Source organism: Chlorocebus sabaeus, chromosome 27 (assembly GCF_047675955.1).
Source record: "Chlorocebus sabaeus isolate Y175 chromosome 27, mChlSab1.0.hap1, whole genome shotgun sequence".
NCBI classification, from domain to species: Eukaryota; Metazoa; Chordata; class Mammalia; order Primates; family Cercopithecidae; genus Chlorocebus; species Chlorocebus sabaeus.
Window position 1 is genome coordinate 2,743,790 of NC_132930.1, and position 15,504 is coordinate 2,759,293.

The 15,504-nt window shown below is 38.6% G+C and overlaps 1 protein-coding gene across 3 annotated transcripts in view; it reads left to right on the top strand.

Annotated features, from left to right (window-relative positions):
• Positions 1 to 15,504, top strand: part of CORIN (corin, serine peptidase) — a 278,248-nt gene that overhangs the window by 171,728 nt on the left and 91,016 nt on the right. For 2 of the 3 annotated variants that reach the window (XM_073012425.1, XM_008017472.3), the window contains exons 7-10: positions 3,800 to 3,907; positions 7,349 to 7,459; positions 9,552 to 9,668; positions 13,087 to 13,194. In XM_073012425.1, the coding sequence (XP_072868526.1) occupies positions 3,800 to 3,907; positions 7,349 to 7,459; positions 9,552 to 9,668; positions 13,087 to 13,194 (444 nt within the window). The remainder of the gene's footprint in view (positions 1 to 3,799; positions 3,908 to 7,348; positions 7,460 to 9,551; positions 9,669 to 13,086; positions 13,195 to 15,504) is intronic. The other variant, XM_073012424.1, reaches the window with a different exon arrangement.

The window sequence follows — 15,504 nt, forward strand, 5'->3', positions numbered from 1 at the left end:
ATAGAGACCGTACAGTTGAGAGAAGCCCTTGAGAAAAAGGCTTTCTGTGTGTTAGTTTTCTGCTTTAATTTAATGATAATTTTGAGAGACAAGAATTAATAGTGTGCCATATAAGATGTCAAACTGAAGTCAATATTAACATGCACGAATTTCAGAAGAAACATTTTGTATCAAGCTCTCCTTAAGAAAAAAAAAGCTGTATCTAGAAAAACATCTACCTTAGGTCATGCAAAATTATGCTTGTTATTGAGCAAGAAAATCACAGCAAACACTTTTGCAAATTTTGATTTGCTGGCCCCAAATTGTGCTGACAACACCTCTTTCCAGATCAAATAAACATTTATTTCAATAAAAGGAGACACTGTGATCTTTGCTATTTGCTATGTATTTCTGGCTTTGCAGTGCCTCTGGTTAAGGTTTTGCGTGTTTACTAATCACACAGACCTTAGGGAAGTAACAGATTACGGATTGTTTTCCAGATGCAGCTCATTTTGTATCTCACTTCTAAAAATGGTTTCTAATCAAGCAAGTTATAACAGTAGAAAATTGAATCCGCACCAGGGAGAACGATGAGGATTTTAAAAAATGCCTGAGTCCTCTCCATTTATGAAGTAATTTAATAAATAAGGACATCAATTTTTAAAATATCTCTAATGCAGTGTTTTAGTATGAATTACCAGGGGTCCTAGAATGGGTCTCATAGAAGACAAAGAAACTTTTGGAATTTTTGATGTGTTCTTAGGTTAATCAGATTCTGAAAGGGATATTTCATTCCCCAGTTGTCCTGCCATCAGAAAAAGTGAGTGTACTGCTTACAAATAAGTTAACTTGTAGGGTTTAAAATGTGCTGAAACGCTGTTCCCCATCCTCTGGGCGAATGCATGCATGTACTTTGCACTGATGGTCAAGTTGAGAAGCCTTATTTCCCTGGCTATTGCTGATTCTAGCATGTTGACTCAAAACTTCCCACAAGGGTAATTTAGATTAAGACAAAAAAAATAAAAAAGATCTTTTAGAATTTCACAAAGTAACGTATATATCTTGATGCACAAATTCCCCAGGTCTGTCCTGTGGGCAGGAGAACCAATGTCATAACCTTTCCACTCAGCTGTCACATGTGTGGTAGCCTCATTCAGCAGCGGGGTTCAGGGTGGGGAAATAGCGCCCTCTGCTGAATGGGATAAAATACCATTGTCAAAGTGATAGCTAAGACTTTTTAGTTCTTATATTTTCCCTTATGGTGGCTGTCCTTATTTGAAAATTATTCAGGCTGGGGGAAGTGAAAAATAAAAAGTACTTACAAAGTTCTGTATGCGTAGAAGTGTGGACTTATATGTATATATGCGTGTGTGTGTCTGTGCACATACACACCTTCCAAATGAAGACACTGAACAGGTGATTTCTAAGGCCCATTCCATTCCTAAAATGGTGTGATTCTAAAAACTTTAAGAAGTTTTTTTTTTGAAGAGTGCCTTTTTGAAACAGAAGTTTATGATTCATGTATATGTAAGTGTCATATTTTGGCATACCTAATGTTTTAACTGATCAGTGCCAAAGGCTTTGCATAATGAATCGTCATCTAGTGTAAGATGTTTACAGTAAAGTGGTGGCTGCTACTGGTTGTATGAGATACAGGCTTCGGCTTGAGGAGAAACAATCAGCTGGAATTCAGGAGATTGAACCATTGACTACTTGATTTCTGGCCTTCATCAGCCAAGTAGACTGATCTTCAAATTTTTGTTTTTTTCCTCTTTCCTTTGTTTTTGCTATTTTCTCTGCTTGAAGTATGCTAAACTTTTCATTATATCCACCCTGCTGAAATTCTGCCCATTTTCTGTATTCCTTCTCCAGCCTTAAGCAAGCTGTTTTGTACTTAATTTACTTTAAATAAGGGAAATAAAAATATATTTAAGAAATCTAGTTTCTGTGAAATGCAGATTTCTTTACATATATTGATTTTAAACATTTTTACAGCTTTACTGAGGTATAATTTACATCTTATAAATTTCATCTATTGATTTTTGTAAACTTATAGAGTTATGCGACCAACCTCACAATACAGTCTAGAATGTGTGCATCTCTCACAAAATTTCTCTCTCACACATTTGTAGTGGAATCAAGTCTAATCCCTCAGCTACTGTAACTGCTTCTCAGACTTCTGTTTATATAAATTTGTTTTTTTCTGGGAATTCCATAAACGAGTCATATAATATGTAATTTTTGTATCTGATTTCTTTCACATAGCATAACTTTTTGGGGTTCATCCATACTGTCACATATATTGGTAGTTTCATCCTTTTAATCACTGAGTAGTATTTCACTGCATATTACATTTTGTTTGTCCATTCCAGTTAGAGAGTACTTGGATTTTTTTCCAGTTTTTGGCTTATGAATAATGCTGCTATGAACATCTATATATAAATCTTTGTGTGGATATATATTTAATTTATCTTGGGTAGATTCCTAAGAGTGGAATTCACAAATTAATTGTATGGTAAGGTTGCAGTTACCTTCATTAGAAACTGCCAGTTTTCCAAGGTGGCATTATTATTTTATAGTCTCACCAGAGATCCATGAGATTCATTTTCTCAAAATCCTTGCCAATGCTTGCTATTATCCATCTTTTCCATTGTAGCCATTTTAAGGAATGTGTAGTTATATCTTCTTGTAGTTTTAATTTGCCTTAGCTTATTTTTTTTTCTTTTGTTTTGCCCTGCCCTCTCACCCCCCACTGCCTTTGCTTAATGACTAATAATGTTAAGCACCTTTTCATGTGTTTTTATGTCTTTCATGAAGACTTTCTATTCAAGTCTTTTGACCATTTGTAATTGAATTATTTTTCATCTTATTATTGAATGTAAGAGTTCTTTAGAGACTCCTGATATCCAAATTTCTTTATCATATATATATATAATTTGTAAATATTTTTCTAGTATTATCCCAATACCATTTTTTGAAAAGAACATTCTCTTTCCATCGAATTGCCTTATGCACACTATTTCATTAAACTCTCCTCTTTCAAACCCTGTTAAGTGGCTGATTTTGTCCCAGTTTCATAGATCAGTTCACAGACTCCTAGACTTGAATTAACAATAACACGCTAAAAGTCCCACAGCTAGTAGATGGCAGAACCAGGATAGGAGTTCTGGTTTACTGAAGGACAAGACTGTTTTCTTATTAAAATCAGGAAACCATTTTCCCTGAACGTTGTTCATTTCAACATTAAACTATGAGCGTCCTGAGATTACATAGCGCTTCTCATCTTGCCACCGTTGTCTTTGGACGGTACTTGTTTATTTGAGGATTACATTATGAAACACTCAATAGGCTTAAGCAGTAATGTTTATGTGAAAGGAAATAACAACTCTATAATCTAAATGACTTATTTTATTTGTTATGTTTATGCTTACTACTGACAAACCTAGACTTTCAACTCTAAAGAAAACATAAGAGTTACTAAAGTCTATTCTACATGAACAGGAACTTCATTAGGAATGATGGTGAATTCAGAATGCCTTTTCTCATCTTTAACAATTAAGGATCATTCAGGTGACATAAAATGGAAGTCAGAGAAACACATCAGAAAGTGATACAATCACTTGGCTTGGGAGCCACTTGTTTAAATGGCCTTGAACAGATTGTTGTATCTCTGTCTGCCACCTTCTCACCTATTAAACAATAGGTATGGGCCAGGTTACCATTAGGGTGTCCCTTCCATGACTGGCTTTTGTTAAATATTGTACTACAGTAGCATTCTATATGGCTCTGATGACACATTGGTGGCTTCTTTTATTTGCAGACTGCAGTGAGAATCTGTTTCACTGTCACACAGGCAAGTGCCTTAATTACAGCCTTGTGTGTGATGGATATGATGACTGTGGGGATTTGAGCGATGAGCAAAACTGTGGTAAGTAGCATTGTTTCCCCAAAGGTTTTAATTTAAAAATCACAGAAATTTATAACCAGAAACTTATAGTTCATTATGTGTTAATATGATTAGCAGTTAAAATTACAAAATGATTGGTTTCTTGTGTTTTAGAAGGAAGAAGTTTGTTCAATCACTGTCCTCAGTAATGTCTTACATGTAAATGTAATACATAAATAATCATATTAAGAAAATGTTTAAGAAGTGGAATGGGAAGACTGGTAAAGGTTGTTAATGCATTAATAGTTTTTTTCCTCTCCTCAAATGTGTTCTGTTTCTCCTCTGGTTAGAGCCAGTGGCTTATGTTAGATTTTGGCCTTTTGAGCAAACTTTGAGGGTAGATATATTGTCTGTGCCTGATTCCCTTAGTACATGTGACCGAAGTCCCCTCCTCTATTTAATCCCCAAATAGTACAAGGACTACCTATGCAGCAGCTACCCAGCATTAGGATGATGCATTGGTTTTGTGTACACATGCTGATCTTACCTTTTAAAGAATAAACTCACTTTTAAAAGAGTCATATTCAATTCTGAATGCCATCTCATGAATTAAAATCAGCAAAATTCCTCTTGCTCATTTACCTTTTTGGCTTTGTGACTAGGTTCAGAATTTTTAGGTAGCATATTATTGAGTGACGCAGGAACTTCGCAGCATGAACAAAAGGGCAAACGGGGATGAGGATACACCCTGGACAAATGATATGAGACAATGTTCAGCATTAGAAAACATCAAAATGAATGTTTGGAAAGGATCAGGGATGTGGTCAGAGGAAGGCATTAGAATCATGACTGTTAGGAATAACCCGGTTCTGGGAAACCTAGTGGTTTCTAGGGGCACCATCTCGTGGCCACTTGCTGTATCTGTAAAAATATTTTAAAACGTGTGTGTACAAACCATTCCTGTGTGACTAGATAGATGTGGATTATTGTTTTTTTCTGATAATATTTTATTTTTATTTTATTTTGACTAATAATAGTACGTATTTATTGAATACAGCATGATATTTTAATACATGTATACAATATGTAATGATCATATCAGGGTAATTAGTACATCCATCACCTCAAACATTTATCATTTCTTTGTGTTAGGAGCATTCAAAATCTTCTCATTTAGCTATTTGAAAATATGCAATAAATTTTCATTAACTATAGTCACCATCTAGTGCTATAAAAACCTACAACCTGTTCCTCCTATCTAGCTGTAATTTTGTGTCAGTTAAGCAGTCTCTCTCTTTTTGCGATGGAGTCTTGCTCCATCACCCAGACTGGAGTGCAGCGGTGCTATCTCGGCTCACTGCAACCTCCGCCTCCTGGGTTCAAGTGATTCTGCTGCCTCAGCCTCCTGAATAGCTGGGACGACATGTGCGTGCCACCACGCCCAGCTAATTTTTGTATTTTTAGTAGAGAATGGGTTTCATCATGTTGGTCAGGCTGGTCTCTAACTCCTGAGCTCGTGATTCGCTTGCCTTGGCCTCCCAAAGTGCTGGGATTACAGACATGAGCCACCGCACCTGGCGGCAATCTCTCTTTACCCCTCCTCCTCCATACCCTTATGGCCTCTAGTAACCACTGTTCTACTCTCTATTTCTATGAGATCAACTCTGCATATGAGTGAGGGCACACGGTATTTCTGTTTCTATGCCTGACTTATTTCACTTAACATAATGTCCTCCAGGCTCATCCATGTTGCTACAAATAACAGGATTTTATTCTTTTGCCATGGCTGAATAGTATTCCATTGTGTAGATGTACCATATTTTCTTCTCCACTCATTTTTTGATGGCACAAATTGATTCCATATCATGGTTATTGTGAGTAGTGCTGCAATGAACATGGGGTTGCAGGTGTCTGTTTGATATACTGATTTCCTTTCCTTTGGGTATATGCCCAGGAGTGGGATTGCTCGGTCATATGGAAGTTCTATTTGTAGTTTTCTCAAGAACCTCCATACTGTTTTCCATAATGACTGTACTAATTTACATTCAGATGTGGGATATATCCTGGGACTAACTAGCCTTGAGACAAAGGATGAGAGGAAATTGTAATTATATAGATCACAGAAATTACACTTGCAGGAGGCCTTAGAGATCATCAGATTCAACCCTTCCCTTTACCAGTGAGATAATTAGGAAAATGCAGGGGGTTGAAAATGAGTGAGTGTCGTTTGGTAGTTGGATAGGTTAGTGGAGAGGGCCAACTTGCAGGTAGCATGTGAGAAAAAATGGTATTAACAGGCAACATAATTCCTCTGAAGATAGCAGGCTGTCGTGAAGTTTGTGTGTTCGGATGCCGGTTGTCTCCATCTAACAGCAATAATTATCGCTTTCCTTCAGACGGGCCTCTGCCCTGGCTCCCTCTGCTCTTCTGGTTCCTGCCCAAGCACCTCTTGTGCTTTTCTTCTTTTCTCAAACTTATGTCCTCCCTATACTTTCCTCTATTGATCCAAAATACCCTTTAAGATCCATGGTCACTCCAGAAGTCTGTCTATGACCATGGCACTGTTACTAGACTTATCATACTTTCTCATGGAATCTATTATTCGTGAATCCACATACATCTTCTAAAACTCTGCTTATATTCAGGGTATACCACCTCTCATGGCAAAGCATCCTATGGATTCTGCCCTTTGTGAGAGGGAACTTATCACTTAGTTCTTTTTCACAAATATATAAAGTTGAAGTCCAGGCTAAAAAGAATCATGAATATAACATAAATATTTTGCATGGCTTACTTAGCAGTTCTTTTGGATATAAGGCCAGGCATGCTGGCATGTCCTTGTAGTCCCAACTACATGGGAGGCTGGGATGGGAGGATCACCTGATCCGAGGAAGTCGAGGCTGCAGTGAGCTATGATCATACCACTGCATTCCAGCCTGGGAGACAGAGAGAGACCCTGTCTCAAAAAAAAGATAATCAATTAAAAACTTAAGCTTAGCATCAGGAGAGATGACAAGGAGATACCTGCCTTCCCAATTTACCAGACAGGTAAGTTATAATTCCTAGAAACGTGAGAGATCTGTTACATATACATGAAATCCGCTAGCTGCATTGTGAAACACAAATCACAGTTCTGCTTTTTGAACCAAGGTAGAAATCATGAATTTTTCATAAGGAAAGAAAATGACAACTAAAGAAAACAAAAGCCAACAATAATAAGAACAAACTATGGGTCCTGGGACAGCTAGAGTAGTGTTACTCATCTGAAAAGCAGACCCATCTTACCCCACGGTGATGGTGGTCAGTGGGGCATATGCGTGGGGATGGCGTGGAATTTTAATTGGGCCAGACCTATTGTAGAAATGTTATTGAAGGTATTGGAGCCATTGGAACAGACTCTCTTCAATGGGAACCGGGAGCCATACAATCCTGCCTGTTTATCACGCTGGTTCTCTGCATCCTCGTGAGTTTTCATTTCTCCAGATTGCAATCCCACAACAGAGCATCGCTGCGGGGACGGGCGTTGCATTGCCACGGAGTGGGTGTGTGATGGTGACCACGACTGTGTGGATAAGTCCGACGAGGTCAACTGCTGTGAGTGCTCTGAGGACGTTTGTTTTGCTTATTTTTCCATTTCTGGTTCTCTAGGCTGTACTCAAGGTTGAGGACTGTACTTAAGACTCACTATATACACAGCATTCCAAGGGAAAGATTCTTATACTTTGGTTTTGCCTGTAAAGATCACCGAGTGGTGGGATGACAATAGCAATGGAGTGTATCTGACTTCCACACCTCTCCCCACAAAACTCCAAGCTTCATTTGGCTGATCTAGCCAAGTGGGTGTCTGTTTTCTCTCTCATTGCTCCATATGTCTCTTTTGTGCTTCTGTGACTTTGTCAAAGGTGATGCTCTGCCCACAGAATGGGGGACCTTTCTTCTGCACACAATATATGAGTAGTTAAGCTTCCCTGCAGGAGTGCCCTAACATGTTCTCAGGGGCCTTTTGTGGAAGAACATGGAAAGAATCACCAGAGAGAAGAGAGACTTTAATGTTCATATGATGATACACAGAGAGAGTATAATAGGCCGGGCATGGTGGCTCATGCCTGTAGTCTCAGCACTTTGGGAGGCAGAGGTGGGTGAATCACCTGAGGTCAGGAGTTCAAGACCAACCTGGCCAACAGTCTCTACTAAAAATACAAAAATTAGCTGGGCGTGGTGGCAGGTGCCTGTAGTCCCAGCTACTCAGGAGGCTGAGGCAGGAGAATCGCTTGAACCAGGGAGGTGTAGATTACAGTGAGCCAAGATCAAGCCATTGCCCTCCAGCCTGGGTGACAGAGTGAAACTCCATCTTAAAAAAAAAAAAAAAAAAAGAGACAGAGAGAGAACGTAGTGATAATATAAATTTATAGACTGTTGTGTTTCTTAGTGAATGAAAATCTTCAGACAGTTGTTATACTTCAAACTAATAACAAGTAAGGTTATTAACACTTTTTCCCCCTAGAAAATATACTATACCCATTAGAGAATAATATACACGATTGAATAGAAGCTGTCAGGTGTTAAGAGAGAATGCAGTTGACCTGAAAGAGTTAATGTGATATGTTCTTTTGCATATTTAATTATACTTTTCATTTCATCTTTTTGTGTCTAGTAAAAGTTAAGAAAGTTGATTTTATATATAAGATTGAATATTTAATTGGCTTATAATTTGAGGCAAAAATAGAAATGTGGATTACATATTTTTTATTTTGACATAAGAAAAGTCATATAAAAAGTCACAATGTGTAGCTCTCCTCTTCCCTAAAATGGATTTGAAGTGGAATGTCCTCCGAGTCGTTGCTTAGTGGACACAGTGGAACAGAGTGGACTGTATCTCACTAGATCTCGGAGAAGCAAGGACGTGGTGCTCAGATAGAACACTTCTGGTGTGGAGCCTTGACTCAAGAAAAGAGAGGTCATAATATTAGTAAGTCAGTGAAGGCTAAGGTCACATGATCCACGGGTTTGTGATACTCTAAAAGACAATAGGTATAGACTTTAGAAAACCCATAGGAATTGGAAGGTTAATGGATATTAGGCCATCCCTTTCAAATATCAGTTGTCATAAACAAGTGTTGAAGTGTTTATTAGGTGTTAGTTACTATGCGAGTTCTTTCCCATATACTATTTTGTTGGCTTATGAGGTTAAGTAGATAAATAATGAAATATTTGGACTGGGAGTCCAAAAAGCTTGCCTGCACATTCTGGCTGTAGCTCTTAGTCATGGGACTTTGAGCAAGTACTATGCTCTGTAAACTTTAGTTTCTCATCTGTAAAACGAAGATGATAATATCTACTTTACAAGATTTATGTGAGAATTTGAGATTATATACACAGTGCAGTTAGCACAGCTCTTGCCATATAATGAACCCTTTACAAATTGTCGTTTTTATTAGTAAGTAGGATCATGATACTTCCATCACTGAAAACAATCATGCAGTTTTCAAGAAAAAGTTAAGTTTTGGTAAGTGCTGTTCAATGAGGCAGGAAAAATTCTAGAAATAAAATCCATGATATGTTCATTTGTGTATGCAGAACACCCTGTTTCTTAGCGATGCCTGATAAATGGCTATTGTTTATTTGATGTGCAGATTGAGAGAGAAGAATTAATAAATAAAGTGAATATTGTTCTGACCCTTCCTAGCCTGTCACAGCCAGGGTCTGGTGGAATGCAGAAATGGACAATGTATCCCCAGCACATTTCGATGTGACGGCGACGAGGACTGCAAGGATGGGAGTGATGAGGAGAACTGCAGTGGCAGTAAGTGTGTCCCGCCACCCCAGAACGTTCTTTTACTCGTGGTCCTCTGCTTGGGAACAAAGAAAAATATTTGAAATTGCTTAAGTAGGATTCCCATGTAAATAATCCCAGATTGCCTAACACTAGTTCTCACAGCCTAGTCAGCCAGGAAATGCTTTCTTGTGCTAAACATAATTCTCAAGCAACTTACACTGAAAATCATTCCTCAGGTGAGACACCTGACAGCATGGTCAAATTCACTTAACTGTTCTATGGGAAAAGCCGTGATAAAGAGAGAAGTGTAGTGTATAGCATCCAATTAAATCAGATTAGATTCCGGTGAGAAGAAATTGGCTTCTGAAAGGAAGTGCAATGGCTTCCTAAAATAATCATGTTCAGAGAAGCAGTTTAATGCCTCTTATTACCAAGCAATACACTTTAAAAGGATTTGATATCTGTGTGTGAATCTCAAAAAGAAAAAGTAGGTCCAATAAATTGTTTTTTAAATGTAATTTATGCCTGTCAGAAAAGAAAGTTCTACACAGATTGTTTTAAGCTCTAATATGTGTGGAAGCTTCTCAGTAGGGGCTGGGTAAGAATATCCCTAGACTCAAAAATCACATTTGTGTATACTACACAGGCACAGCCTAGTTGTTAAGTACATGGTTGTTGCAGCCCTGATACCCGGGATCAAGCCTCGGTCTACTATGGTGATTTTTGGCAAGACACTTACAACCCGTATAGGTCTCGGTTTGTGTGTCTGTACACTCAGAATAGTGATAACTACTTCATAGTGGTGGCACATGGTGAAAACTCAATATATGTGAGCTTTTATTACATGGCTATTACATTAAAGCATATCTTGTGCTGTGTATATTCATAATCAGCCAATGAGACTGGTCACCTATAGGTAAATTAGTTTTGTCATAATGCATATTGATCATTAGAATAACTTTAATGGAAAAGTGCCCAAGATCTGAAGGGAGAGCTTTTCAATCACAGACTTATTACATAAAAATAATATACAAAGAGTGTTTGTTTTACCAGTTTTTAAATTTAGAAGGAATACCTTTATTAAACGTAATTTATTGTGTGCACATCAACTGAGCCCTTCCCTTTGCATCAAACTCTTCTTCCTTTCTGTATAATTCAACTCTGAAATAATTTTGGATTTTTCATGATGAAATGGCAGACTTTGTAGATTATTTCCTTGCATGTGTGAGATGTAAGAAAGTCATATGATAAAATAGATTTAAAAGTAAAATTTTAGTATCTTTATATTGTTTAATTAATTCAACTTAAAAAATGTATATTGTGGTGTTTATGTGTGGCCATCCCCTGGGAATTCAGTGGCAAGCAGAACAGCTGATGGGGCTTGCAGACTCCTGGGGAACATAGGCATGCTACGAATTATTATGCAGGTCAGTGTCTAGCCGTGCAGCAACAGAGACTAAGAAGGGAAATTCAGGGTGCTTGGATGCCATTAATAGTGGGCATGCCCTGGTAAAGCACCTCAGACAAAAATTCACTGAGGAAGAGATCCAGGAGCTCAGACCTGAAAGATGAGTGGGGTTAACCAAGAGGAATGGGGCTTGAAAAAGCAACTGAGACACAAGGCACCGGTTGACCAAAATTCCTGAGGTGGGAAGGTGCTAGGCATGTGTAGGAGGACCATGAGAGAAGGCAGACTACTGTGATTAGAGAGCTGAGAACGAAAGGGGGCCTGGTACTAAATACTATGTAATTGTCAGCATGGGTTGCAGGCTTGTTCTCTAGACAGGGCTGGGAAGGGAAGGAGGGGCTGCTTCTTCTGAAACTTTGGGTCCTGCTGAAGAGTTAGGCCTTTGAAACTCTTCAGGCTCTGTCCCTGCCTACCTTTCTCATCTCTCTCACCCCCTTTCTCAGTGGTTGAAGCTCCAGTTACTTTGACCTGTGCACCTCCCTATTCTAGGCCTTTTGCATGTGCTGTTTCTCAGTTTGGGAAACCCATCTTTTCCTCTTATCATGACTTGGAAAAGTCCTTTGAGAAACTTCCCCACACTGGTCTCATTGACTTCTATTGCTCTTTAAATGTATTTTAGCTGGGTGTGGTAGCACATGCCTATAATCCCAACACTTTGGGTGGCCGAGGCAGGAGAATTACTTGAGACCAGGAGTTTGAGGCTAGCCTGGGCAATATAACGAGACCCCCATCTCTATGAAAAAAATAAATAAATAAAAATAAATATGTCTTTCATAAAGCAGTGATCACATAGCATCAGAAGGTTTTGTTCAGGATCATACCTCTTATCAGAGCACAAGTCACTTCCAAGGAGGTATCATGCCATTTTGTCTTTTAATGCTTAGTGCCTAGCTGGTCACATAGATTGTCACATGGCAGGCACTTAATATTTGCCAAAATAATGAATGCATGATGTCAATAAAATCTCCTTAAGAGCCTAAATTTACAGAAATTGTTTAGGTTTGCTTTGAGAAAAAATTTTGACCCTGATGACATTAAAAAAAGAGTGACATCTCTTTTCTGCAAGGCTGTGGTATATTATTTTGCATACTAGTGGTACTGGAAAGGATAAATATTCCAGTGTAATAAACATTGTCTTAGAATTATAGATAAGAATGATTATATGTACACATATACTATTATTTATACTTAAAAGTGCCTTGCAAGGTTGTCTAGATTCCAGATGACATGCCTGAAGGTAATTGATCATAATGGGGGAGAGACAGAATGGACAGTAATTTATTACCTTACCCATTTAATCTATAAATGACCAGGAAATCAATGGGAAAAGCAGTTTCCTCTCTACCTCCCTTAAGGAAAAATCATTAGGGCAAACATTGATATTACTGCTGTCATTCACTTAGAAACAAGAAACTCAGTTCTCAAGTCATCACAGCTAGGCTGATGACACTTTCCAAGGACATATTGAAAATATGGGTAACAGCTGCATAACACTTGTATTATGATAAATTATCCTTATTGTATTGGTGTTGATGCCCTACTTACTACTAGAGAAAGCATTTTACTTAGAGGGAGACTAGAATTGGGAGCAAATGAGTCTTAAACAAATGTCAATTAATATTCAGAATTTCAACATTTTTATAACGTTCTCCCTCCCTCAAATCTCTTGAATTTTATTTTGTAATCAAGTGTTGGCACCCATGTAAAACGAAAGCACTATTTTTTTTCCATTAAATGCAACAACCTGTTTGTAGTGTAATTTGTCTCTTATTTCTTCATTCCTATTTTGGAACACCTGGATTGTATTTAGTTACCAGAAAGCACCTATTCAACCTATGTTCAATACTTTTGGAGAAATTGGAAGGAAATTAAAGTTGTGTTATTCCTCAATTCCACCAGACATTCCTGATCCTTTAGATCCTTAGGTAAGGAATTTGCAGATGATGAAAGCCAATGTGCCTTTTCCTCCCTCTGTAGGTCAGACTCCATGTCAAGAAGGAGACCAAAGATGCCTCTACATTGCCTGCATTGATTCGTGTGGTGGTAGCTCTCTCTGTGACCCGAACAACAGTCTGAATAACTGTAGTAAGTACAACAGCTGACAAATGCAATCACCACATCAGGGGATGCACTCAGCAGTTTTCTTCTGCATTGACATTCAAATATCGAAGTCTGGAATCCCGCTAAAAAAGTGTACCTGTTTTCTTTTTCTTTTTAAAAGGTTGCATGTGGTAGCAGAAAAGAAACCAAATGGTCTTAATTAACTTCAATCAGAAACAAATGTGTCATTGTGAATGACTGTAAATTCGCATTGCTTAATATCATTACCATTACTTTCAACTCAGCATTATTTCTCTGAATTATTTTCTTGGCTCCATCTGTAGGCAGATGCTATCTTTCTTCCTTTCTAAAGCACAGCTTCAAAAATGGAAACTGTAACAAAGAAGCAAATATGAAGTTCATAGAAATAGCCACATACAATTTTGGCAGTCTGTTCTTTTTATTTGAGACACAGTCCCACTCTGTCGCCCATGCTAGAGTGCATGCAGTGGCGCCATCTTGGCTCACTGCAACCTCCGCCTTCTGGGTTCAAGTGATTCTTCTGCCTCAGCCTCCAGAGTAGCTGGAATTACAGTTGCTCAACACCCTCAGTGATCCATCTGCCTGGGCCTCCCAAAGTGCTCAGATTACAGACAGTCAGTTCTTTTAATGAAATTTATTCTCGCTTTTCCAGGAACTCTGATGACCTATAATGGTTTTGGAACCATTATGCTAATTTGTTTCGGTGACAGTGTAACAGCTCCAAATGGTGTAAACAGGTGGCTCTAAAATGACTTTCAGGAGGAGGAGTTATTTGGGGAAGACAGAATGGGTGGAAGTGAAAGAGCACCCTAGGGACTCTCCTGGGAAATTGAATCAGAAAATCCCCAGCAACTGATTTCTAGTAATGATTTCTGACTACTGGGCTCTGTTTTCATATTATACTCACTTCTTTTACATTTTCTAATGGACTTTTGGCTGTGTTTTCAGGTTGGGATTAGAAATTTAGAAGCAGGTCAGTCAGCTTTCAGTTGGCAAGAGGGTATTCCTTCTTTTTTTTTTTTTTTTTTTCCTGTGGCAGAGTCTGGCTCTATCACCCAGGCTGGAATGCTGTGGTGTGATGTTGGCTCACTGAAACCTCCGCATCCCAGGTTCAAGCAATTCTCCTGCCTCAGCCTCCCGAGTAGCTGGGATTAGAGGCCCACACCACCATGCCCAGCTAATTTATTTATTTATTTATTTATTTATTCATTTATTTATTTATTGGTAGAGATGGAGTTTCAACATGTTAGCCAGCCAGGTCTCAAACTCCTGACCTCAAGTGATCTACTGGCCCTACAGGAGTGAGCCACCATGCCCAGCCAGGGCATTACTTCTTAACATATGTCCTCTCAGTCCAAGGGCCTTGGAAGCTGGGATGCTGAAAGGCTCAGTCCTTGCATTTGGTACAGTTTTGCGGTCCTAATTTTACCTCGTGACCTTTCTGGGTCACTGTAGAGCTTATAGTGAGTACCTCTGTAACTGTTACGGAGTCTCAAGGGAGTGAAAAAAGGAGGCTGGGAAGAGGATGTAGGCAGGCAGTTAATTAAAAACCCAGACTGACAGGACTGACTGTGGCATTTAATAACTCTGCCTGGAAGCACATGCCCACCCCTCCTCCATTTCCCATATAAGAGAACAGTAGATATTAGTCAAACCACAAAGTCGACACACTCAAGCTGCCATTTTACTTCCTCTAAACTGATGTAAATAGAAACTGATTTAAATAGAACATACCTATAGATACGCATATGTGTGTGTGTGTGTGTGTGTGTGTGTGTGTGTATACACGTATAACTTATTTGGGCCACTGTTTCCATTGTTTCATTTTGCTCATCTCTCAATCTGCCGTGGAACATTTTCAGAGCGATTTCTTTACTTCTCCTTCAATTTGAATAGTGACAGCGTCATCTCAAAGACATGTGTTTATTATTAAAGTTTTGGGGGTTGTTTGACATGGAATGACACTTACTATTAGACTCAAAAATGCAGAAGAGGCAATGTTAGCCTGTGTCAAATTTGGGTAAGAAGTAACTGGGTGTGTGTTATCCTATTTTCTCTATATTTGAAATATTTCAAATTTTGAATATTCAAAACTATGTTGTCTCCTGTCAAAAGAATAAGTTGTAGGAAAGGCAACTGGATAACTCTTAACTCATAGACCTGACCAATATTTGTAGTGTGTACATGATGTTCCAGGTATCGGGATGGGTGGTAGGCTTTCTAGTGGTGGAGAAAGGACACAGGCTTCTAGTTTCCTGGAAGTCACTTTTCAATGTGGGAGAACATATCGTCATCTTCCCACTCATGTATTCT